The sequence below is a fragment of the Tympanuchus pallidicinctus genome, unplaced genomic scaffold (assembly GCF_026119805.1).
Source record: "Tympanuchus pallidicinctus isolate F22 unplaced genomic scaffold, pur_lepc_1.0 scaffold2, whole genome shotgun sequence".
NCBI lineage: Eukaryota > Metazoa > Chordata > Aves > Galliformes > Phasianidae > Tympanuchus > Tympanuchus pallidicinctus.
The window spans coordinates 35,948,743-35,974,341 of record NW_026294721.1 but is presented as its reverse complement, the minus strand read 5'-3'; the positions used below and the strand labels follow the sequence as shown (position 1 = coordinate 35,974,341).

At 35.7% G+C, this 25,599-nt stretch overlaps 1 protein-coding gene across 5 annotated transcripts in view; it reads left to right on the top strand.

Moving 5' to 3' along the window:
- The window catches only part of PRDM5 (PR/SET domain 5), a 105,325-nt gene that overhangs the window by 43,109 nt on the left and 36,617 nt on the right, over positions 1-25,599 (top strand). For 4 of the 5 annotated variants that reach the window (XM_052681614.1, XM_052681615.1, XM_052681612.1 and 1 more), the window contains exons 4-10: positions 5,823-6,006; positions 7,424-7,598; positions 8,674-8,766; positions 9,028-9,149; positions 12,795-12,874; positions 18,906-18,990; positions 20,283-20,440. In XM_052681614.1, the coding sequence (XP_052537574.1) occupies positions 5,823-6,006; positions 7,424-7,598; positions 8,674-8,766; positions 9,028-9,149; positions 12,795-12,874; positions 18,906-18,990; positions 20,283-20,440 (897 nt within the window). Of the gene's footprint in view, positions 1-5,822; positions 6,007-7,423; positions 7,599-8,673; positions 8,767-9,027; positions 9,150-12,794; positions 12,875-18,905; positions 18,991-20,282; positions 20,441-25,340; positions 25,433-25,599 lie in introns of all 5 variants that reach the window. The other variant, XM_052681613.1, reaches the window with a different exon arrangement.

Below are 25,599 nucleotides of genomic sequence, written 5' to 3'. Positions count from 1 at the left end.
ACTGGATATGTACAGAGTACATGCCATTAAAGTGACACGTTCTGAAGGCAGGGGGAAGAAAACCTGCTTTAGTTTTTGCAACAAAAGCTTTAGCAAGAAGAAACAAAAGCTTTAGTGCTTCTCTATAAAGCCACTGGGATTGTGATCTTCCTGGAATTAGGTTTTTGTACGCTTATCTTGCAATGATTTTCTGAGAGAAATGGTACCTCTGGGCAGAGAATACAGTTATGGTAGCATATTAAATTGCCAGCAAGGTGTCCCTAAATGAATATTTGAAATACAAATTTGAAAAATGTTAAAAACAGAAGTGATACAAGGAGCGGATTGTGGCTGAAATGAGTTCTGTAAAAAAGTGTCCAATCTTCTTATCAAATGGTTTCTCAGGCTTGACTGTGTGAAATTCCAAGTCAAAAGTAAAATCAGTTCCTGTATGTAGAACTCACCTTCAGTCTTTTTGCATGATGCTGATTTAAGTATGGTAGAAACTGAAACTTTTGGCTTCAAGATTAAGATCCAAAACCATGTTCTTTTTTTTTTTTTTTTTTTTTTTTTTTTTTTAAATTTCTTTTAATATTTCATTCCTTTTTTCTTTTTTTTAGTCCCTCTTCACTAGCTGGGAAAATGATGGACCAGGAGGTAACAATAAAAGTCAGAGAAATGAGAAGTATTTTGTTTTTTAGTTGGAAGATTGGGAAATATGTATTGAATTGAAATGCACACAGAAGAGTGGGAGGAGTCCTTTTTCTCAGGAAAAAATGTCAATCATTTCTCAATTGTTAGGTATCATTGTACACATTCAAATTTCTGAAGAATTTAACTGCAAGATAATGGTATGTAGTGCCATATTTTCAGTAAAAAACATTATTCTGCAGATAAAAGACTAAAAACAATGCCTTCTAATTCTACCTGAGGCAATAACTATAAGCAAATAATAGAAGAAAAAGAAAAAAAAGGTCTATCATAATACAGAATGTTCAAATGGAAAGATCACAGAATCACAGTGTGGCCAGGGTTGGAAAGGACCTCAGGGATCATGAATCTCCAACCCCCTGCTGCTTGCAGGGCCACCAACCTCCCCATTTAATACTGGACCAGGCTGCTCAGGGCCCCATCCAGTCTGGCCTTGAACATCTCCAGGGACGGGGCATCCACAGATCCACAGCCTCTCTGGGCAGCCTGTTCCAGCACCTCACCACTCTCTCTATAAAGAACTTTCCCCTGACATCCAACCAAAATCTTCCCTCCCTCAACTTAAAACCACTTTCCCTTGTCCTGCCATTATCTACCCTTGTAAAGAGTTGACTCCCTTCCTGCTTATAAGCTCCCTTTAGGCACTGAAAGGCTGCAATAAGGTCACTTCACAGCCTTCTTTTCTCCAGGCTGGACAAGCCCAGCTTCCTCAGCCTGTCTTTGTAGAGGAGGTGCTCCAGCTCTCTGATCATCTTCGTGGCTCTCCTCTGGACCCTCTCCAACAGCTCTCTGTCTTTCTTGTACAGGGGATTCGAAACCTGGACACAGTATTCCAGATGAGGCCTCAGAAGAGCCGAGTAGAGGGGGACAATCACCTCCCTGTCCCTGCTGGCCACCCCTCTTCTGATGGACCCCAGGATACCATTTGCTTTTTGAGCTGAAAGAGCACATGGCTGGCTCATGTTAAGCTTTTCTTCCATCAAGACCCCGAGGTCTTTCTCTACAGGGCTGCTCTCAAGGATTGCTCCTTCCAGTCTGTATAAATGCCTGGGATTCCTCTGCACCTTGCACTTTGTTGTGTTGAACGTCATTAGGTTCACCCAGGCCACCTTTCAAACCTGTTGAGGTCCCTCTGAATGGCATCCCATCCTTCTACTGTGTCAACCACACCACTCAGCTTGGTGTCATCAGCTGAAGGTGCACTCAATTTCATCACTGATGTCATTGATAAAGAGGTTAAAGAGCACTAGTCCCAAGACAGACCCCTGAGGGACAACGCTCATTACTGGCCTCCACCTGGACATTGATGACCACCCTCTGTGTGCAGCTTTTCAACCAATTTCTTATCCATTGAGTGGTCCACCCATCAAATCCACATCCCTCCAATTTGGAGATAAGGATGTGGTGGGGGACCATGTCAAACACCTTGCTCAAGTCCAGGTAAATGACATCAATCGCCTTTCCCTTGTCCACCAATGCTGACAATCCATCATAGAAGGCCACCAGATTGGTTAAGCACTCAGAACTGCAGAATGGGATAAGAGTACAGGAGAAATGTAGGAATTACCATACTATTTTAATCTAATTTTCTGTTCAATCTCTGTTTGAGGTCTCAAAGATTGTCTGCCTTAACAAGTAATAGAGCAAAATCAGCAGATAAAGCTGAGGTTCCTGTGTTTCCTTTGTATTTGATTCAAGTGCTATATTTCAGATTAGATTTTGTCTAGGCTCCTGGACTAGCTGTTCCATTACCCATTTTTGAAGAAAAGTCTGTCTGGGATCTATCTGCTTCCTGTCTGATGAGAGCCACATCCATGCTGCATGCTTAGGAGTAGGTTGTGTGGGATAGGGCTATGTGCTTTAAACAGTTGAGCCTTTGATAGTATATGAACAATTGTGAAACCAGAAAAGCTTCTTCTGGTCTTTTTGTCATCCATTTTCCCTTCTTTGGTTGGGGGGGTGGGGGAAACCAGGTCCCCAGCAGCAACTTTGCAAGGCTCTTGTTTCACCCAAGCACTTTCAGAGGCAGCTGATCCACTCTTTCTACTGGAAGGTGTTGTTATTTTGATTGTGCTTTCCTAGTACTTTTTTGACCTTTCCTGTGTCTGAACTTGTGGCTTTGTCTTCCTCTGCTAATCTCTCCATAAAATCACCTCCACCCATTTGCTGTCTTGGAGTTTCTGCCCTCACAGACATTGCCTGGTTGTACTCTGGCAAGCATAAAGCCTTGAATCTGCTTGAACCTGCTCAAGGAAGAGGGTGTGCGAGTTTTTATATTTTATTTTATTTTATTTTATTTTATTTTATTTTATTTTATTTTATTTTATTTTATTTTATTTTATTTTATTTTATTTTATTTTATTTTATTTTATTTTATTTTATTTTATTTTATTTTATTTTATTTTATTTTATTTTATTTTATTTTTATTTTTTGAAGAGCTACCAAAGGAGAACTGGCATAACAAGGAGGCTGAAGAGCTTCCATGCAGGAAATTGGATGTGGAGGAAAGCCAACTCCAACTAACACTGCTTTAAGAGCAGTGATTGTGGTCACTGTGTTTTCAGCTTTGAGGAAGTGATCATATATGCAGACTTGAGAAGTGAGTCCATGTGAATCTAATGAGACTCACTAAGGCTAAGTGCAAGGTTGCAGCAATTGCAGATTTGTGTACAGACTGGGAGAAGAATTCACTGAAAGAAGACCTGTGGACTTGGGGGTCCTGCTGGAAAAAAGCTGAACATGAGCTAGGAGTGTGTTCTTGCAGCCCCAAAGGCCCACTGTATTTTGGACTGCATCAACAAAGAGTGGTGGCAGAAGGGAGAGAGATAGATGATTGTCCCCCTCTACTCTGCCCTCTTCTCATCTGGAGTAATGTGTTTAGATCTGGGGCCCCCAGTGCAAGAAAAATGTACAGTTGTTGGTATGGTGTGCTGTCAGTGCTTGTTGGCCCTTGTTTCCTGTCAGCTTCCTCTACTACAAAACACAGATGTTGTTAGTAAATTGAAGAGCTATTAACATTTTTTGAATGATTTTTTTACTTCTTCCACCCTATATTTGTGCATATAGATAAATATGCTGGTGGAGGGAGAGATTTAAATTCCTTTGTGGTTTCTGGAGAACTCTCACTGCAGCCTGAGGAGCTTCTACAGTGGGGATACGTCTATTAAGTATCACTCCAAATACATGACAATTAGCATAGATTGAAAAGCTGAACAAATTAGCTTTGGAGGAAGAATGAGAATGAACTTGAGCTGTGATTTAGGTTAGGTTAGAACTGAAGCTGATTGAGAGTTCTTAATACTTCTTTGTTATATTTTTTAATTGACCAAAGGTGCGCCAACAGAACAGAACCATGATGCCTTTTGATATACTGTAAAAGATGTCCCAGATGTACACTGGGGAGGTAGAGAGATGGTGAGGATGCAGCAATATTGATAAGATCTTGATTGCTAGGATTCATGCACTTGGTATAGATTATCAAAAAATCCTTAGTTCTGGTTGCTATACTTCTAGATTTACTTTGTGGTGTAAGATGTGTCATGTGATGTAACTGAAAGGTGCGCTATTGCTTCTGTAATTCATAAGTTCTAGGATGCTCTTTTTGCCTGTGATACGTATCAAAAAATTAAAAATAAAAGTTTAAGAGAAGTTAATAATTGATGTAAGCTTATGCATGCATTTATAAGATTGTCTTGATTTCTAATAAGATTGGCATGGACAGGGATGCTTATCCTATACGGAGGCTGAGTATAGGCAGACCTTTTCTCTTTCCCCACATTAGAGTTGCAGGAGATTATTTGTAAATTTAAGTATTTAAGTATTCTGACATTATTGACAGAGTCATGGAAAACAGCCACTCTTAGATGTACAAATAAGTTAGTAATGTGCTGTTAGATATGTGGACTGTGCAATGTATCTTTAAAAAGCACATAATTAGTTTTGATTTCAAATGTGATTGGTGAGATCTGAAAAGAAGTGGTGAATCCTGGAAGCCAGCAGCACCTATGAGTCCACTGAATTAAATAGGTTTCACTGTTGTGTGACAATAACATCTGTACTATTTAACAGACCTTCTAAATAAGAGGAACCCTACATCTCTGTTGACAGTTTAAATTAATCTTAATATATTATGAGAATTAAAAATCGTTATCTTGTCCTTGTGCTGTGAGGCTTGTTATAAAGTCTACAGCTAAATGTACATTAAAGAAGCTGCAATTAACTTCCCTGGATGTAAATCAAATAAGCTTTAAGATTTATGGTACTATTGGAAATTTTTGTTGCATAAACATGGTTCTACTTTTGGTGCTTTGAGTAACACCCAACACAGTTGGTTCATATACACAAAAAAAAGCAACCAAAAAAAAGCTATATCAGCTTAGGAATAGAACTGTTTTTGCTGCTGCTTCCATCCCAATCTACCTGTTGAAGAATAAAGATGTTGGGTTATGTATCTGTTTGAAAGCTTATTTGTTCATTTTGGTGAAAATTTTGCATCTTATTATTATGTAGTTTGTTCTTTCATGTGGAATCTGGGCTTGTCTTCTGTAATTTAAACCAGCAGAGGGTTTTGATGAGATGGTTTAAAGTACATTCTTTTAATAGATGTTCTTGCTGAACTGATAGTGAGGATAACTGACAAGGGTTGAAGATCTGTTCACGAAGTGAGCTGGGAATCTTGGAAATACCATAAAAAGCAGTAGGTAACCATGCTCCTGAAAGCTGGATTCTAACTCACGTATCCTATCCGACAGAGGACCTAGCTAAAGCTTATTCATTATTCAAATTGAATTATTTTTCTAATATTTGGTCTTTTCATTTTCAAACTCTGAAGTTCTTGTTAGGAAGAGTGTGGCAAGAGAGGGCAATTTCGGCACCAGCTTTTTTACCTTGGTCAAGACTTCAGTCCTAATTGAAAAAGCTTCCTAGGTGAGACAGAACATATTTCTGAATCACAAAAGCACCTTATCCATGCAACCATGCTGGGAAAGAAATCCTAGGTGGGTGTTCCAGCTTTGTGCCCTCTGGGGAATGGAGCCAGTCCTGTCATAGTTCTAGGATCCCAGACTTGACTTTAAATTTAACTTTTTCTAAAGTAATTATTTATTCTTGTTCTACTTATGGTTTGCAACAGGAAGGAGAAAATATTTTCTATCTTGCTGTGGACGATATTGAAACAGACACAGAACTTCTGATTGGTTACTTGGACAGTGACATGGAAGAAGAGGAGGAGGATGAGGAGGAAGTAACTGTTATTCAGGAAGATGAAGACAGTGGCAACAATAAAGAAGTGCAACCAGCCAGTGAAAAGATTGCAGGTGAGCAATATGTGAAAACTAGTATAGCTTGGGAGCTTAAAATATAGTCATAGGTAGTGTAATATTGCAAGTTGGCTAATAAGATTAAAAATCTAAGAAGCCCTTGATAATAAATATTGAGTATAATGCCACTATTAATACTAGTATGCAAGAAAGGAGGCAAGATGGTTTCAAAAATGTGCAAGGCTATAACTCTTAAGTATTCTTGTATTGAAGACTAGCTCAAAAAGTAAAGACAGGGTAAACGAGCTGAGATTTTACATAGCTGATTTACTATAATCTGTATTCAGTTAACTAAGCATCTTCCTTTTGGAAGAAGAAAATCTTGTTAGGTAATGTAAACCTGTACAGATTTGGAGAGTTGAAAATAAGTGGTATCTGTGGCAGGAGGAGTTAAAAGCAGTGTCATTCATGATGCTGAGAAGTTGATGGGATATGGTGACTCTGAATTTGCTTGTTAGAGGAAGGGCAAGTAGGTCTGTTGCGTACTGTGTCACATGAGTGTCATACTGAAAAGAGTATGGGCGAGCATTGTCCATCAGTGATTGATTCTGTCCTCTTGCAACTAACATCAGCTAAGATGCATTACATTATGCAAGTTCTCCTCTTAACACAGAACTAATATAGTGCAATTATTTCTTATGTCACTTTCACAGATGGCTTTGTAAGATGTCTTGTGCTAACTGTAAAACTTTTATAAACTTTTTAAATATTATGCTAACTGCAAGCTTGTCTTTTTAATATTTTGAATCAGTCTCACTTGGAACTTTGATATAGTCATAGTATGCCAGGATTAGAAGTGATAATGTTTGTTCCAAGCTATATAGATTTGTATTCTGTATTTGCTCACAAAAATTATGGGAGAGGATGTGAGACAGTTCCCTGTAAGGAAAAGGTTGTTAATGTGAAGTCTTTTTGTTTTCTTTAAACAGAATTTGCTTAAAATAGATTTGCCTTGCATCCTGGTTCAAAGTGAATCTAGAATCACTAACTCAGAAAAGTATGTCTGCATTGTATCTAAGCAGTCTACAGAGATGGTAGTTTCTGCCCCTCCTAGAGCCTGCATAACAGGAGAATCAACTCATATTAGACCTTTATTTTGTAATATGAAGAAGTCTTTAAGCAACTGCTGAAGTGAATAAGGGTGCACAGTTAAACCTGTGGTTAAAATCTTTACTGTTGTCAGATGCCTTAAGTAGGAAAGAGCATAATTTGCATAAGTATTGGCATTAAATGCCTATTCTTTTTTTTATTTTCTTTTTTTTTCTGGCATTTTGGTTATTTAGTCCGTTGAAAGACATAGTCTCTTGTGAATTTCATGACGCTGTTGTGCATAATCAGTTTCCATAAAGGAGTATCTCTTAACATAACCAAAATACTCTTGAAAGTATTACTGTTTTCTCCTCCAATCATTCAGATTCCCTCACTTGTAAAGAGGACCATGCATGCCCAAACTGTGAGTCCAGTTTTGCAAGCCAGGAGATTCTAGCTGAACATCTTCAGACATTGCACCAAAAACCCAGTGAGGAAAAGGAATTTAAGTGCCGAAACTGTGGAAAGAAGTTTCCTGTTAAACAAGCTCTACAAAGACAGTAAGTAGAAACAAGAATGTTTTTCAGAGTTCCTTTTCATTCAATTGTTTATATCCTTTGGCTTAATCACAACAATTTTTATGCCTTTGTATTTGTATTCTCATTCTTCTAATAAATTCCTAATATGTTAGTATCTTGTATTTGTTGAAGACTTCAATTTGAATTAAAAAATGTCACTACTTTTTAATATTTTCAAATCATATACTGTAAGCCCAATTAAAGCTACTGATTGGTGCGAAGCCCTTGATCTCCATCTCGAGTGGGTTATTTAATAGTGTAGGAGGTCTGTTATAGCTGGAATTGCCATTACTGAATTAGAATGAGATTTAGAAAAAAAAATGAACGATATTCTAAAAAGAAATAGGAAAAGCTATACTTTATTTTGATTTAATTAAATATTTGGATGAAAAAAAAAACATAGCAGATAGGTAGTCTGACATGCTTTTATACAAAAATATAGCCATTTTTTTTCTTTTCTTGTTTATGTATATAAATTTGCTTGCAATTAAATAGTTATATTACTTTTTATTATATATTCAATTATAGTAGTACATTGTATGTCCAAATATCTTGTTATAAGTAGTTCATTTAATCCGATTCATGTCAGAAAGAGACTCATATTGCATTGTGTATTACAAGACTTTTTCTTATGTCTGAATAGCAATAATGTTTGTTAAATTGGTAGTTCTTTATGAGCTCTATGTTCCTTCATGGAAATAGTTAAAAAAAAACATAGTAGAGAAATATTTAAGTTATCTAATAGATATTTAAATATTTTTTGTAATTGAATATAGACATGTTTTGCTCAGTCTGAAGTGGGAGTTGGATTTATATTGTATAGCTGGTTAAATAAATCTTTATATTATGCAGAGTAAAATTATAAGGATACAGCAATAGGACTACAACTCTTGATGTTCATGCATTTGATTAGTCTCCCTAAATTCCAGGATACCTCTCATGTTGCACTGGTTACTCACATACCAAAATGTTTGTATTTTGATCTATTGCTGCTTCAATTCTGTGTAAGTTGTAAAATGGTCCCCTTACTTTTATTTTATTTATTTTTTTTCTTTAGTGTACTTCAGTGCACAGAGAATATCAACCCAGGAGACTCTTCAAGAAGTTTTCAGTGTTCTGTTTGCAATACTTCCTTCAGCTCAGAATCGAGGTTTTGTGTCCAAGTTACTGGACTGCTGTCATACCATTGCTGGCCTCCCTTTGCATGTTAGCTTTCAAGCTTGTTAGTGTATGTGAATCCTAACAATGAAAGAAGTCAAATGCTTTCATTCTTATTTGCTGTAAGTAATGCATGAGGTGGCCTTGGAACTCTGCAGTGCAGCATGTCTAGAGCTCAGAGTACTTACTATATGTCTAGTTTCTGCATATACTGCTTCATGTGTTATTTTTATTTGCTGGTTATCCCATATAGTTATGAACAGCACAAGGAGGCATGCAGAGGGGATGCCAGATTCATATGCAAGGCAGATAGCTGCGGGAAGAGGTTCAAGAGTAAGGATGCCCTGAAAAAACATAAAGAAAATGTTCATAGTGGTAAGAAAGAATTTAATGTTTCTTTGGCAAAAACATAAAAACCAAAAAAGTTCTAACATGTTGCTAGCCTTAAATGTGCAAATCCAAGTCACCATGGTCTTTGGTTTCTTTTTTAATGGATTCATTTGTATCAAAAAGAAAATTAAATAGTAACTAATTGCAAGGATAAAGTATTCCTTCTCACCCAGGGAGAAATTACTGTATACCAGATGAATCATTAGTTGCTGCAGGAAACGTAAGGGAATCTGGGTAAGTTTGAATTAGACAAGTGTTAGATGAAGCGCAACATTTCAGTAGTGAGGAAAATCAAAATCAGTGGTACAAATGACTACAGGAAGCTGTGAGTTCTTGATCTTTTGCTATTTTCAGGACACAATGGGATGTCTTTCTGGAAGACATGCTTCACAAATGGTTAGACTTGATGAGGATATTGCAGGAAATTCTATAGCCTCTGTTGTACAAGAAGCCAAATCAGGCAATCGGCTAGTCCCTCTAGGCCCTAGCTGTTTTATATCTGTGCACTGTGAATCAATACTTTTCAATCAAACACCAGTCTGTTTTCATGAAAGGGCAAAATGCTTCTTTCAGGTCCGCAATGCAGATCTCAACTGTCACTCTGCTCTCTCTGCATGTCCCCTCTCAGTGTCACTGGCAGATCAGTATGTATGGGGACAGTAGAATACTACAGTGTGAAGAAAACAGTCTTTACTTGATGAGAACACTGAGATGCTTTGTAAGATTTTCATTACATGAAGTCTCTTTCTTCTGCCAAACTCTTACAGTGTGTGGAAGCTCTTCCATAACAATTTTTATAGAAGTTTATCTAATTTTTTTTAAAATTTATTGTTGTCAATAAGGTATTTTTTCAGCTGTGAATGTTATGTTTAGGCTCAACTTCGGTTAGTTATATACAGGTATACAAATCCCACAATTACTCTCTTGTATGATCAGTCCAGACATGACTGAGGTCAGGCGCCTGGAGGATATTTTATTTCCACCTATATAGTGAGCAGAGCTTTTATTTTACCATTTGGGAGTCATAGAAATCACAACTGGTGTCAATACAGGAGGGAAAATAGCCTACTATTGTTGAGGGAGATTTCTAGTATTCCTTCACGCCTTGCAAAACCTGGAGGCAAGGGAAAGTAGAAAGGACTGCTACATATGTAGTTCATTATGCAAAGCTATGAACAGAGACATAGATATTCATTATCACCTTCCTCTTCTGAATGCTCTTGTAAGTTAAGGTATTAAGTTCCCATATTTATATGTGTATCAGCATATGCCAATACTTAAATTTTACAATAGCAAATGTAGTTATGAGATGAAGTACTTATGTAATACTATGAGTCAAAGTGTTGAACTGATTGACATGGTATAATGAAGTGAGAAACATACCTTGTATTATGTTTTCACAGTCTGCTCACTATGCATAGGCAGCTTTGCTCATGATTATTTCTCTTTCAGTCCTCTGATCCATTGTGGTAGTATGACCTGAGCTAGGCATACTGAGTTTACATTCAAAGTCTTTGAAATCCTATATGTTCTTGAAGCCTGCTATTAGATTCTTTCATTTCTTTGTACAAATATTTGTTGGAAATAAAATTCTTTACTTGGAAATAAAACTGTGGGCAGTAAAATAGTTTAGCAATGAATAACATTCTATCCAAATTCCTCCATTAACAGCAAGCTATGATATATCAAGATGAAATACATAACCTTTGTTTTCCAGTTTAGCTGCTTTAGTTTTAATCTTATCAATCATCAACAGTATGGAAACAATGAAGACTGAGACACGTTTTGCTAGTCTCAGAGGGCTTAGAAATGCTAATGTTTCTAGTTACAGCCCCCATGGGCCATTTGAGATTAGAAGTCATTTCAACATGTTTTAGCAAAATGTTGTGTGTGTATTTGCATTGAATTTTTAAAAAGTAGTTTTATTTTACCAACATAAATAATAAATACGTCTTGTTATCAGTGTCATTTGAAAGTCTGTACTTTTGCATGAGAAATTACTTTTCCTGAAGTGGTATGAAATGTTCTTTTTAAATTTGCAGTGTTTACATTCATGCACACTGTTGGCATCAATGGATGGAAAAAATGCCAGTTAGGAAGATATGTTATAGTTTCAGTTAGACAAAAGACCTTGTTTTCAACCTCTCATGTTAGTAAACAAAAGGAGCAATTTATCTGCTTGTATTGTATGCCAGCTAAGCGGATGTAGTTAACTATGACATCATTGTTCTTAAGTGAACCCAAGAAGAAGAGTTCCTTTATTCAGGGGCAATTCCTGGTGTCCTGAGTTATTTATTCTTTGGCCATTTCAGCAAAAATAAGTGATTTCCTTTTGATTGCATTTGAAAGTAGAAATTTGGTGTACACACTGCTCTGCAGCCACAGACTGCTGGTGTTCTTGCCTCATTTACTTAATACACAAAATTTTGAGTGCCCCACATGCATCTTGAGGTGAGGAATTTTTACTAACCATCTTTAATTGACTATTTTGTTTGTATGTAGGCTTTAATATATAGTCTAGAGCAGTACGTGATCTTATAGAGCTGTTTTTTAGTACTAAAATAGATGGGGAGAGAGATTATAATTATTTATAAAACTTACTACTTTGGAAGGGAAGACAAAAGTAAGGTGAAGCTTAATGTTTTCTTTCTGAAAATTCCTCCCAAGAAATAAAGTGGAAAAGCAAGTCATATCATATTAATTCTTTAGGACAGCAAGATTGGGAAAGATACACAATACCAAGAGTCTGAAAAGTAGAGCTGAAAACCATCGATGATTTTGATTAGGATCCAGTTCCTCTGTGCTTGAATAAACAATGCTTGCCTTTCTTTGGTTCTGAGTTCATTCTTTTTAGTGTTCAATGCAGTTTCAACATTTTTTCATATAAGCTGTGAAATATCTTGCATGAACGTATAATTATAAACAAATAATCAGGTTTGTGGTGTCTTTGCCTTGTAATAACATAACTTTGCAGGTTACTAATATAAATTTTAAATCATAGAGAAACCCAATTAAATGCTCTGTCAATTTTTAAAGCAACTGTGAAAAAGGAAGGAAAATATATTTGGTAGCTGACCACTTGTAGTTTGAATTGTGATATATATTACAAACTGCACTTGAATTCATGATCTGGTATAATACAAATTTCCTATCTTGTTCAGTTAAACACCATTAATGTATGTTATTTTATTCAGTAGCAAACTTAATGCTTTTTGAATAAAGAAAATTGGGAAATAGTTGTTTGGGATTTTTTTTTTTTTTTAATTTTTTTGTCACTGTTGCACTAACTTCTTTCAGGAACACTTCTATTAAAATTATAGTATACAGTTCTTGAAGATATTAGTTGTATTGGCTTCTGGAAGGATACAGCTCTTCAGTTCTAAAGTGAAATGCTCTTAGTTGTGAATTGTGCTCTTCATTCTTCGTACTGATCTACATTCCTTTAGTAACTGACGAGTTGGACACCCACAGAGAACTCCTGATACTGAATACTTTCAAGATGGGGTACAAATGTAAAGATCTTATGTCAGTGAAATGACCCATAAAAAGTCACAAGCTCAGTAGAAATATTTAGGTTCTTTCTTAGCACTTCCTTTTTAAGATGTTGGTGGTATTTTGTTTCTGTTTCAGGAAATTCTAGGAAAAAGCTGACGTGTTCAGTGTGCAATAAGAAATGTTCCTCAACAACAAATCTCCAAGAGCATCGAAAGGTCAGTAAGATGAAGGCTAACCCACAGCAGGCTTTGACTTCCCTGAGATGTAATACTGTGGTGCTTAGGTCACTTAAAAGATGCTGTAATGCAAACCCTTGGCAAGTATCTGTCGTGGTTAGAAAATCAATGTGTTTTGTGGTGGGTATTTATTTTTGTAATCACAGTTGATTACATCAAAAGTCTTTCTAGTGTTGCAGTGCATCTTTTACCAAATACAAAAATGTTTGTGCTTGTATTTTCTGTGGTTTTCAACATAAAGTCAAGTGTGCATGCTGTTCTTTAACACTAAGCTAAATGTAAATGTGTTATATAACTTCATGATACACACAGGCCTTAAAATAGGCTTGTGAGCCTTCAGTTTTTTGTGCAAAATGCATTCAGTCTTTCTTATTACCTTCTGACACAGCAGTAAGGTTATTATTTGTAATTTAGTTATGAGGTAGTTAAAAAAAAAAAAAGTGCTTCCTCAAAAAAAAAAAAAAAATTGCAGTGGTTTTTTGTTTTGTGTATTACCAGATCAGGAAGAGTTAACAGTTTTAAAAGCATCAATTGGAAATAAGGGGTTTCATACAGAAATGCAGATGGTCTAAGAATATGAGATTCTGAATCCATTATACCCAAAGGAAGTCCATGCAAGATTAATTTGATAAATCGCTAAAACCCATGAGATCCTGTTTTTGCAAAAAGCTGCATTTTACTGTTTATCAGATTAACTGTAAGTCTTTAATAATGTCTTGGGTACAACCTGAGTCCATTGAGGATATAGGTTATATCAATTAAAATATTTTGTTGCACAGGAAATGATGGGGCCTCTCCTTTTTTTCTTTAATTTATTTATTTACTTATTTTCCTTTTCCTGCTGCCCCCTTAATTGCGTTAACGTGCCTTGCATTCCTTGGCTAACAGAACTTCAATTTGTTCCTCCCCATACAAACTGTGATATGCCACGCCACTCATAACTACAGATTTTATATGTCATTGTGCCTTTTGATGGCCTCTGGGAATGTAAAATATCATGGGCAATGTGTTCATTTTATGAAAAGGTTTACTTTGGTTCTGCATAGTGCAGGCACTAGGACACAAGCTTCTCTTTTAAGACATCCAGAAAATAGATATTACAGTTTCACACATTTGTATTACATAGTGAAGGAAACTGCATGTAGGACTCATACCTTCTGTTGTTTGAACTACTTTGCTTTTGTATGAAGTATGTGTTATCAAAGATAGTTAGGTAAGAAAACAATAATTGAAATGGAGGGGAAACACTTTTTTCACCCAATTTCCTCTCAATATAGAGAAATAAAAATAGGAAGGAGGTAAAATATAACAGAAAATAAGTCTGAACCACTGATAGTTCTGACCGTCACAGAGAAAGAAGATAAAAAGGATGACTGGAGAGGAGAGTGAGATCAATTCACTCTGTGAAGGCTTGGTCAGTCACTTCTGTAGCTTTCATGTCATTGTTGATTTAAACTTATTTTAGCTTTGTGTGATTGCCCATTTGCTTCTGCCTTAAATGTCTAAAGATAAGACCTTTCTTAGCCATTCACAATTAAACTCTGGTGTCATGTTCAGTCCCTTAGTCTTACTGTTTTGTTTTCCAGACTGTTGCTTGTGCCACCCTAATCTTTGGTGGCATCACTTTTTTCTTTTCTTTTTTTTTTTTAATCACAATGCATTCAATGAAAGGTCAGGCTGAAAGAGATCCTAGAAAGTTTTTGTACCCTTTCTGCTCTGATGAAAAATTTACCACATCTGTTGTTATCTTTTTTAATTCTGTCTCGCAACTTAGGTGCCGTGAACTTTCTTGAAATGTGTCAAGTGTTTGGTTTCTTTCTTTTTTTTTTTCAGATAACTTTCTTAAATCTTCTTTGATACAAATTGATTTAATAACTCTCTTATCTCAGAGAATGCCAAGAAAAACTCAACGCTGTCATCTTTGTAACAGATTAGCATACTGTAAAATTCTTATGAACACCGTTTGTCTTTCCTGACAATTCCACAATTTCCTGACAATTTCCACAATTATCTGAACTTTTATTCATGCATCTGTTCTCCTGAACTATTTAGTTTTTGTAAGTATTCTCATCTTCTGCCCAAGGATGCCACAAAGGAGTTGTGATGCTTAGTTGAGCCCTTACAATTCCAGGTAGAGGGGAATGATTATCTTGAGATCATCCCTACTAAGAACATGTCCATTAATACATCTCAAAGTGGCAGTGCTTTTTGAACAGCAGAACCAAACTGTTTTTTCATTTTTTGGGGGGAATACATTATTATTCTCTTTAAGGTGCTAGGTAAACTCATTATCGTATGGCTTTCATTTCTTTGATTTCTCCACCCAAACATTTGAGTGTATTAGAGCTTCATTCAGAGCGTAGAAATAGTTTTGGACTCTTACCTTGAATTAGTGGTTGCTGTCCTACCCAGAACAGTCTCACATCATGGTTTTACTTCATATATGTTTTCCAAAACTACGTATGCTACTACAGCACTCATCCTGCATGGTGCTTGCAAATCTTTAACAGCACTTATTATATCAATCCACCAATATTACTGCTTGTTGAGGTCATCCATATCTTCTTATTTTCTTATTTTCCTTTTTGTCTATATCTACTTGTTTTCTTTTTGTATTGTCCTCCAATTGAAAAGTGGTGACCTTCTACCTGATATTTATTTTAGTCCATGATTTGGACTGCTAAATTACATAATAATGTAAAAAACAAACAAACAAACAAAAAAACAAAACAAAACAAACAAACAAAAAAAAAAACAAGAAAAAAAAAAAAGAATCCCAGCAACATTTGACTCAGCAAATGCACTACAGGAGCTTACAGTACACTGAGTAATGGAAGTGTTATAAAACATTATGTGAGATGCAGGATTGTACTTGACTGCTAAGACTTGTTGTGGAGTAGTGTCTTGGAGATAAATTGAGAGAAACAAGGAAAAGCCACTAGTTTTGTTCTAAGAGATTATATGAAAAAAACACCAAACCTTGACTCCTTCTTACCTTAGTGCTCTTTCTGTCTTACAGAGAGGGATTTCCTGCAAAAGTGTGCCAGGGAAAGTTGCACCTAAACATTCTCTGTGATTTTCTTTTTCATGCCTTTTTTTCTGTCTTTCTTCACCTGGCAGTTTCATGTCTCCCATTATTTTTTCTATCCTTTTTCATTTGAACACCAGCCAACACACTGTTTTTACTGTGCAGTCTTTGTCGTGATCACTGTAAAGTCACAGAAATGTAGTGAAAATCAAATGTCAAATACTATTTTAAAAATGTTGAATTGTGGAGTAATTTCAGTTGAATGCAATACGCTGGTATCTTTTGCTCTTTTAAAACTGTTTTCCAGAGCAGAGTCTTATCCAGTTCTTGGATTGGTAGACTGAAATTCCAATTAGTTTTTGGAAATGTTTATCATGGGTGACTTGTACCTTGAAAGTTTTACTTCATTTGCTTCCCCAAAGCTCCTTTGAATAACCTTTTGCTTTTCAGTTACCTTGTGAAAAGTTTAAGGTTGTTGGTCTTGCTAATGAAGGCATATATTTTTCTGAATAAACATTAATTTTGTTCACATGCTTGCTAGTTCCTGTAGCACCTAGCAAGCTGTTGTCTGAAGAGGAAGCTCTTCAAAGCTCTGTGAAATGATTTGTAAGGATGTTCTGACTGTAATTAAACTGATGTTTATGGTGATAGCTGTTACAGTCCCCTAATGGGAGTAATTTTGTTATACTAATAAATCTTTGTGCAATCACTTGTCTATAGTATTACAGGCTGACTGAATTTGCATAGTGTATTCATAAATACTTTACTTCACAAGTTTTCTTAATGAAAATTTGGTTGAACATTTTTATTCATAACAATATTTGCTGTATTTATATTTATATTATCTTTTACTGTTTTACTATGTATTTGAGTAGTTTTCTAAATAATTGATTGAAGAGTGATAGCTATAGATATATGTTTGATAACTGCAGCTATTTAATGCATATGCACATCAGACTGTGCCTGATTTCTGAAGAATTGATTAGAGTACTAGCTATAGAATATATATTTGATAGCTGTAGCTTTTTAATGTGTGCACACAAGCCTCTGTCTGAACACAGATATTTTCAGTGCGGCTATTTATAAAACTGGTCATAAATTAAAATCAGAAAGCTGGATAGAAGTACAGCACAACCTTAGGTTCTGATATGTTAAATAATAGATTTTAAGGTGCCTTACAAGTCATCTTGAATAGCACCAAAACATCGCTGTGCTATTAACACTTGCTAAGCTGAAACCAGGAGACTCTAGCAGAATTCTGATAGTACTAGAGTTAGTCTAAGCTTCAGTCAACAATCTGAGTCAAAATTGAGATAATTTTGGAAAAGGTAGAATAGTGGACTGTATATATCAACCTGTGATGCAGGTGGGTAGACAGGGTATTTCAAATGGCTGATTGTTATTTGAGTTTACCGCCTGGTTCTGGATAAGTATTTGGTTGAACATCGCTGTCCAAGGTATGCGAGTTTGTAGAGATTGTAGGAAACAGCACAACTACTTGTTAGAGCAAATTTTTTAATAAGCTAATGTTATGTTAGCATAGAACACAAGAGGTTCTTATGGAGAATTTCGTTGTTTTTTTGTTTGTTTTTTTCCTATGTTTGTTTTAAGTGGAAGTCATTACTGTGCTGTCTGAACTGTGCTGATGTTTTTTTCCTTCAAATGTTGTGTTGAAGCTTTAATGTTTGTTATTTTTAGCTGCTAGATTCTTCTACAGAAAGTTTAGAGATCTTCAAAAGTGCTTCATGAAATGTGATCTCTGCCTGGAAGTTTTGCTCTCTAAGGCTGCAGTTGTGAAAAGCTGAAATGAATGTTCAGTTGCACTGTGACTAGGTTAAGATGAGGCTGCTGAAAGGAAGTGTAACGCAGAGGGGAGAGTGAATTGTCATCTGAATAGTTGGAGAACTGGTGTATATCTTGTGATTTTGATAAACAAAAGCACAGGTTTAATTTTTATGTAGTTGAGTATCAGAGATTGCAGCTCTCAACTGCAACTTCTAACTTTTTTTCCAGCATGTAGTCCTTGATGACAGTATGTGCTGTGATGTTGAAATCCTGCTCAGGCTTACTATGTTTACAACTTAAGAACTACTGCTGCCCCTCCACTGTCTTGTTCTTAAAGCTCTTAAGACAAACAGTATCACCTTTTGCCTCAACTTGGAAGAGACTTTGGTGTTGTAAAGAGTGCTGCAGGAGTTGCCTCAGCTCCCCCAGATTAAATAAGAAAGAGAGTAAAATAATTTATTTTGCCCGTGTGATTACTTTAGTTTTGGTTTGTTTGTTTGTTTTGTTTTTGTTTTTCCTTAAAGAGCTTGATTTTTGCCATGTTCTTGAGCAGACAGCACATATTGCCAACAAAAAGGGTAGATGATTGCTAGCTATGTCTGTGTATATCTTTTGTGCAAGCATTATGTGTACATGTTATGGAAGTGAAAATGCACTGTGCTGAGTGAATCTAAGAACTGTTAAACTCTCAACAGAAGTGTCTCTAAGCGATTTGACGAAGTGCAGTCATTTTTAAACCACACCTGTATTTAATCAGATTACAAGTAGAGATAAGTCCTAATAGAGTTTGATTGTACTGGTATTTTAAAACTATTATGGTAGTTAGTAAGTAGTTATTGTGTTATTTTTACTTATGTTTAGTTCATTACAAGAAATATTCTGAAAAGATATTCTACATCTGTTGTTTTATTCTTTCACATTAATGATATTTTAAATGGATCCAATATTGTGATTTTGCATAGTCTTTGTTTCTGAATATTGTTTCAGGGATTTTTTTGTTCCTAGTTCTGAATATTAGTTTTGAGATATTTTGTTCCTTAGGGGACTAACAAAGGGAAAATCACAGAATATCCCCGCGTATTAGTGTAACTAGTGAATTAGAAATAGTCACAGTCTGTTGGAGAACTTAGATGTATGTAAGATATGTGATCTTGTTTGAGACAGGTATTTAATTATCATTAAACACTCATTTTGCAGGTTCATGAGACCTTTGAGTGTCAGGAATGTGACAAGAGATTTATTTCAGCTAACCAGCTAAAACGCCATATGATAACTCATTCAGGTAACATATTAAAATGACACAAACCTATGTATGTGTGGGTGATATATTTAGCATATATTCAGTTTTACATTAATCACTTAGAAATAGAATGTTTGGCGTATTCTATGTTGTCCTGGGCTGTTCAAGCAAATCTCATGTTCCAAGGAAAACATCTAAGTTATTGTTTGTAAGCCTTTCAAAATTCCAAGTGTAATGCTGAATACGTTCTTCTATTGCTGCTTTGTCAAGATTCTATTTTGTGCTATCTGGGGTACGTGATTTCAGCTACCTGGGATGGGGAAAAAGATTGTTGCTTGGCGTATAGAGGCTGTGAAGAACTGCTGAGTGGGATTTTATGTTAAAAAAAAAAAAGAGGATGGGAGCTGGGTTATGCTGTCAGCCAGAGATCTGTGATAAAAGGGCAGATATGTGTATATATATATGTGGGCTCATGTGCACAGAATTATCATTCAGAGGAAAATGTATCATTCCCCACACCATTTCGTAGATGACACAAGTACCTTATTATGCCTGTCCTCCTCTGCCAGAACAGATCACTGTGAGCAGGGAGTTCCCTGTCCATAAGCTTGGCAGCAGGACACAAACTGGCTCTGCCAGAATTTCTGATCACTGCAAATCTAGTGTTTCTATTTCTTTCATCAGCGGTTAGAAACATCAGCCGACACAACGGAAACACAGGCAGTGTTGTCTCATACATTGACATTTAAAAATGCAGGTTTTTGCAACTGCACAGGCTTGTAAATAAATACTTTTTTTTTTTTTATCAGTCCACACCAAAAGTTCATTTCTCATAACGTAATCTATATTTCAGGGCTCTTAGCTTGCTTTTGACACTTTTGGATGAGTGTTAATGTAGTTAAGTTGCAGTCACCAGTTGAAACACAAAGACTTTTTGCATAGCAACTTTTAGTTTTGGAAGCTAATATGTATATTGTTAATTAAGTTTTAAAACATTTAAAAACTGTCATGCCCTCCTTCACATTTCTAATCTGGAAACAGTGTTTTCCTCTTTGAAGTCATTCTCTTTTGATTTAAGCTAATTAATCAGAATTTAGTTTTAGCAATGATTATTGCAAAGAATGTGCCAATTTCTTTAGATACACCATGGCTCATCTTTTGTGAAGTGACTTAACTGTCTAACATAAAGGGCATTAGATGTCTTTCTAATTGGTTTAATCTTAATTGGGTTGACTTAATTGCAGAAATCTCTCTGAGGAGATGACTGTCTCTGCCTTTCATCTTCTCCCCCTGTATAAACAGGAGATTAAATGTCCCCCACTCATTTTCTGCAGAAAAACGCCCCTACACCTGCGAGGTTTGCAATAAGTCCTTCAAACGACTTGATCAAGTGACTGCACACAAAATAATACACAGTGAAGATAAACCTTATAAATGCAAGCTTTGTGGAAAGGGATTTGCCCACAGAAATGTTTACAAGAATCACAAGAAGGTAAAGCACTCTGCTGTTGTTGTTTACAGATCTGCCAGCCTCAGATTTGCAGATTTTTTTTCTTTTAAAATGTTGATCATTAAGCTCTGGCATGCTTATAAACATGGGAGTAAAGTATTGAAAAATGTATATATATATATATATATAGATATATATATATTCTAGTGAATGTTGTTATAACCAAAAACTCAAGATAAGATATGAGTTCCAGATAAAGCAAAACAAGCAAACAAAAAAAGGGAAATTAGAGGGAAACCACAGTTGCTTGGTTAAAAACATTAAATACTTTTCCATTTTGACTTTCCCAGTATTTTTTTTTTTTACATTAAGATATCAAATTAAATTTTTATCTGATCTAAAATGTATTCAATTTTAAATTAAAGAAAAAAAAGATAGTATTTGAGCAAAACAAATTTTAGTCTAGTTGTAGTCATTCCTCACTGTTGGACTATTTGACCAAATTTTCATAGTGCCTGCCATCAATTTTAACTTGAACTTACATTTTTAATGGCAAGTCTGTATCCATGACTGCTGTTTCAGAATTAATAGACAGAAAAAACCCCTCTAGTTTTATGCCGAGTATTTGGCACTATTTTTATTTTTATATTTTTTATACTCCCTCTTTTTTTTTACCCCTCTTGCTGAAACTGATATACCCTTACTTAGAAGTCTTTTTCAGTTTGGCTCATGTTGTATTCCATCTGGGATTTTGGCACAGGATCTTTACACCATCTTTTGCACTTTCAGCCATAAATCATGTAAGAATAATAATAATGCTTCTCATAGGGTGAAATGGTGATGATGGTCTAAAAGAGAAAGCATGGAGAAATCTGCTGAAAGACAAGATTAGCTCCCATATATGCCATGGTATATGCTATCTTGTTTTAGAGTTATTAATAAAATGTGGCAGAATCTCACAAATTGGATATGTTCTAAGGAAATACATAGAATATTATCTGGAAAGATAGTGCTATATCTTCAATGAATAGTTGTAACATATTTCCTTAGGTTAATTTGCAGTTGATGACTGATACAGAATTTTGGCTGAGAACAGACTTCAGGCTTAAGTATGAATAATGAGCAAACATTTTGACCCAGTTCAGTATTCAAAACAGCTTCACCACTAATATAAGCAAGGACTGCATACGAGAATGTTGCAGAATTGGTTCTTGTGTCTGACAAGGATTAGAGGCTTCACTTAATGGAAGAAATAGTAAAATTTATACAAATGTAGCAAGTACCCAATTTTGACAGAATTCTTCAAAGCGTGTTGGAATACTTATTTCCTGAACCTATCTGCCCATGGTACTGGCTGTGAATCAACCCTGAAAGAAACTTTTACCTGCGTTTATATACATAAACAGCTGTGCATATTCATCCATCCACAATTAGTTCTTTGATTGTGCTTGCTGAACAAAGAGATGAGCCTGAGAGATGGGAGATGGATGTAGATTTCCTGAAATGCTTTTCTGAAACGCCTATCTCTACACTCAGTATCAAGATTTTAAAGATATCAACTAGCATAACTAGGCACCTAGATTTGGGCTAATCTGGCTCTCCCGTTTTTAGTCCCCTGATTACCTTTAACAGAGTAATCAAGGAGAGATAGTAGATAATGGAGGACATTATTTATATATATTTATATAGAAAAAAAATATATATATATACACAAATAAAGCTTAATGTGCAAGTCAAGTATGTGGAGTTTGAGATGCAAAAACAGTTTAAAGTGCCGTGATTTTGGGAGGGCTATACTACTGCAAGGGGTAGAGAACAAGAGTTCTGTTGCTTGGTCACAGATAAGTCGAATGAGTAAGAGCAGAAATTTAATTCTTTATTGATTATTTTTCTTCCATGTATTTCTGCTACTCAGGTTTTTAATGAATCTTTAGATGTGTATTCCTTTAAGCCCACACTCTGGTTTTTTTTTCTTTTGGAGGAAGAAAAAATCAGACTGAATAATTAGACTACTTTCAGAATACAGTGACTGTGCTGGTAACAGGGAACTTTGCACTAGGAATGGTGGGTATTGTAGTTAAAAAAAGTTAAATCAACAGTGTTTGACAGAAGACAAATTTTCAAGTTTGATAGCATCACACTTGTAAGATCTCTTAAGATATTACATTGTTTTTTATATTTTATTCATAATAAGAAACAGGATATGCATTTTGTACCTTTGAATTCTTGTTGTTTGAGATGGAAACTTGTTGCTGTTGTTTGCTACTCCTTTATGGAAGCTAATTTGATTTTTTTTTTTTACTTTGAAAGTATCAGAATCAAAATGAAATTTGGCTCTCACAACATGTATTTTTAAATCTCTCTCAAAGTGCAGAGGAGATTAGGTCCTTGCATTTCACAGGATCTTGCTGGAGGATAGACAGTGGGTTAGCTATGAGAGCATCTACTCTTTCAGTAGAGCACTGAAATGTAAACCCTAACTTGGTACTCATTGCAGCCTTGCAGGTGTGGATCTGAGAGGCAGGAACTGTTATTGCCTTTGTGGTAGTTCTTCAGTGTACTGCTGCTGCAGGCAAGTACTACACTGCTCTGTGTAGGTGCATGTGCAAGTTTGCTTTGTCACTTGCTTGAAGATGTCAGTGCTGAGAATTGTTATGCAGGATGAAACTAGTTCAGATGTATTTTGAAAAAGCTCAGACTAAATGTCTGAGTGAACATGGGAAGAAAATTATTTCATTTTTTCTGGAAATAATAGTATAAATAGCATTATAAAATAATAGCTGAAATTAGGAGATGGGCATTGTGTTACAGATAGAGTCATTTTTCATCCAGGTCAGGCTGAATGAAGGTACGTCTTCTATGCCGTATAATTCAGGTTACTTCTGTACAGGACAATGCTAAGTTCTTCTTCCATCTGCTCCTTTGCTATGTATAGAGAATGAATTCAGAGAATAAAATATGAGCTATGACAGTGAGAAGAAGTTTGTCACCAGACACGGGATTTTAAAGGGTTTACTGTTAATCCAAGGTTATTTGGTCTTGGGGTGCATGATGAATTGAAACAATTGCACTCCCTCATCTTCTCTATTGGGAATGGGTAGCCTTGGGCTGGGTTTAAACTTTTACAGATGCTATTATAGAAAAGGCTGCCATGAGATATTCCATAACAACCCATTCATAGTTACTTCGATCATACAACTGTCCAAAAAGTGCACATGACCTCTTAGTTTAGTACAGTTTCTCATGATAGATGTCAGTGTCTGCACTGTTTCCGAGTGAGCATAATCCAGCAACTACAATTTCTATACCTTTCAAAATACTGTAATCACTGTCCAAGAGAAAACAAGGAAATTTAAAAAGAAATCATTACTCTATTTTCAAGTATTTAAGTGGAATTCAAAAATTATGTTTTTCTTCTGCCTAATGAATATTCAAGTAGAGGGAAATGTGTAAATTGATGTTGGTGTTTTTTTTGGCTTTATACTGTTGTTCATAGTCCTGCTGGTATTTTAACAGTGAAAAGATTTATTCAACAATTTGGACCTGCTCTAAAGGAGATACATCAATTTTTGTTTTGTGCTTTATTTTCCTTTCCCCAGCTTGATCGAAAGGTCTGATGAAATAGTAGCAGAAGATAATGGTATTTTTGTGGTGTAGATATAATCTTTCCCATCACACTATGATTATAAAGAGTTGCAGTACTGCATCCAAACATTTAATTCATTTCAAGAATCAGCTTGCTACTGATTTACAGTAAAAGCTTTAGACAGTTTTGAAAACTGTCTAAAGTTGGTTTTCAGTTGTAGAACATCAAGTTACTGAAACTAAGTGCAATATTGGCAATATGTACTGCTTATATCCCGCTCTGAATCAGGTCATAAAATGAGAATTCAACTCAGATTGTTTAGTATGACCACCTTCCTTTATGAATTCTGATGCTGTAGACTTTAGCAAATCTTATTTGAGTAGAAGACCATTCTAGAATACTTCTTATATGAGAACGTCTTTTTTGTATTCAAAGCCAGATCAATCTACTGCATTTTACAAGCTGCTGGTAGGGCCCTTTTCTGAAAATAAAATCACATATATAATTGTAGAAGTGTGGACTAGTCTATTGCTTTGTATTGCTATGTACGTATTAATTATGTAGCTTAAACCCAAGCTAATCTGTGTGTGCACTGTATGCCTGCTTCCCAGATATATACATATCCTATTATATAGAAAATTATATGTATATATTTAGTGTATGATGACTCTTCAAGCAGCTTTTAGTGAAATTGTTAGCTGTATTTTGAGATCTAATGTAAGCTTGACAAGTATACTTAGCCCACCTTGTAGTTTCTATAGTTGATCGCAAACTTGCATAACTGAATGAAGAGTGAAGAGCTGTGGTGCTACGCATCTCAAGATTTGCCTTGAACATAGAATCCTAGAATATCTTGAGTTGGAAGGGAACTATGCAAGGATCATCGAGTCTAACTCCTGGCTCCTGAATTTTTCCCACCATACTCTTAGTGGAAGCCATCTCTTTTCTGGAACCTGTCAGTAGGAAAAAGGTGGACAGTATCAGAATTAATATGCTTGTTTGCTGATATACCTCTGCTCATTACGATTTTCATTGCTTTTTGTGATATATGTAGCTTGTTTCTGGACTGGTCACAAATAGAGCAAATGAGTTTCATCTTGTTTGTGGGTATGACTAGTTAAACATTTGTAGTGAAGTTCAGAAATACGGATGAATTCTTTTATTTTGGTCAAAAGACTAGAACTGGCAAGAGAATGCTAAGAATTTATATACAAATGACTGCACTCTTCAGAACTATCACTCAAGTGGTGAGTGTTCTAAAATAGGGCATTTTTTAAGTAAATGACATGAACTTTGCGCTCGTGAAAGGTGCCAGATTGACAGCCCTAGAGACTGAACCCTTCTATTTATCCACAGAACAGGTACAGCACAGACATCAGCACTGCGAGCTTCCCCACAGTGTTTCGTCAATATGTCTCAACCCTGTTCTGGAGGAACCACCTGTTGAGGTGAGAAGGTAGTTCAGTCTCTTCATGTCCTGTCAATCCTTGGTCTGACCGCTGAGACTGCCAATCAGGGTATCAACTAATGCAGATTGTGATGTAAACCTCCAAAAGCTGGACTGAAACTTTCAGCATATTTTTTATAATGCATAATATATTCCACACGTTTGACT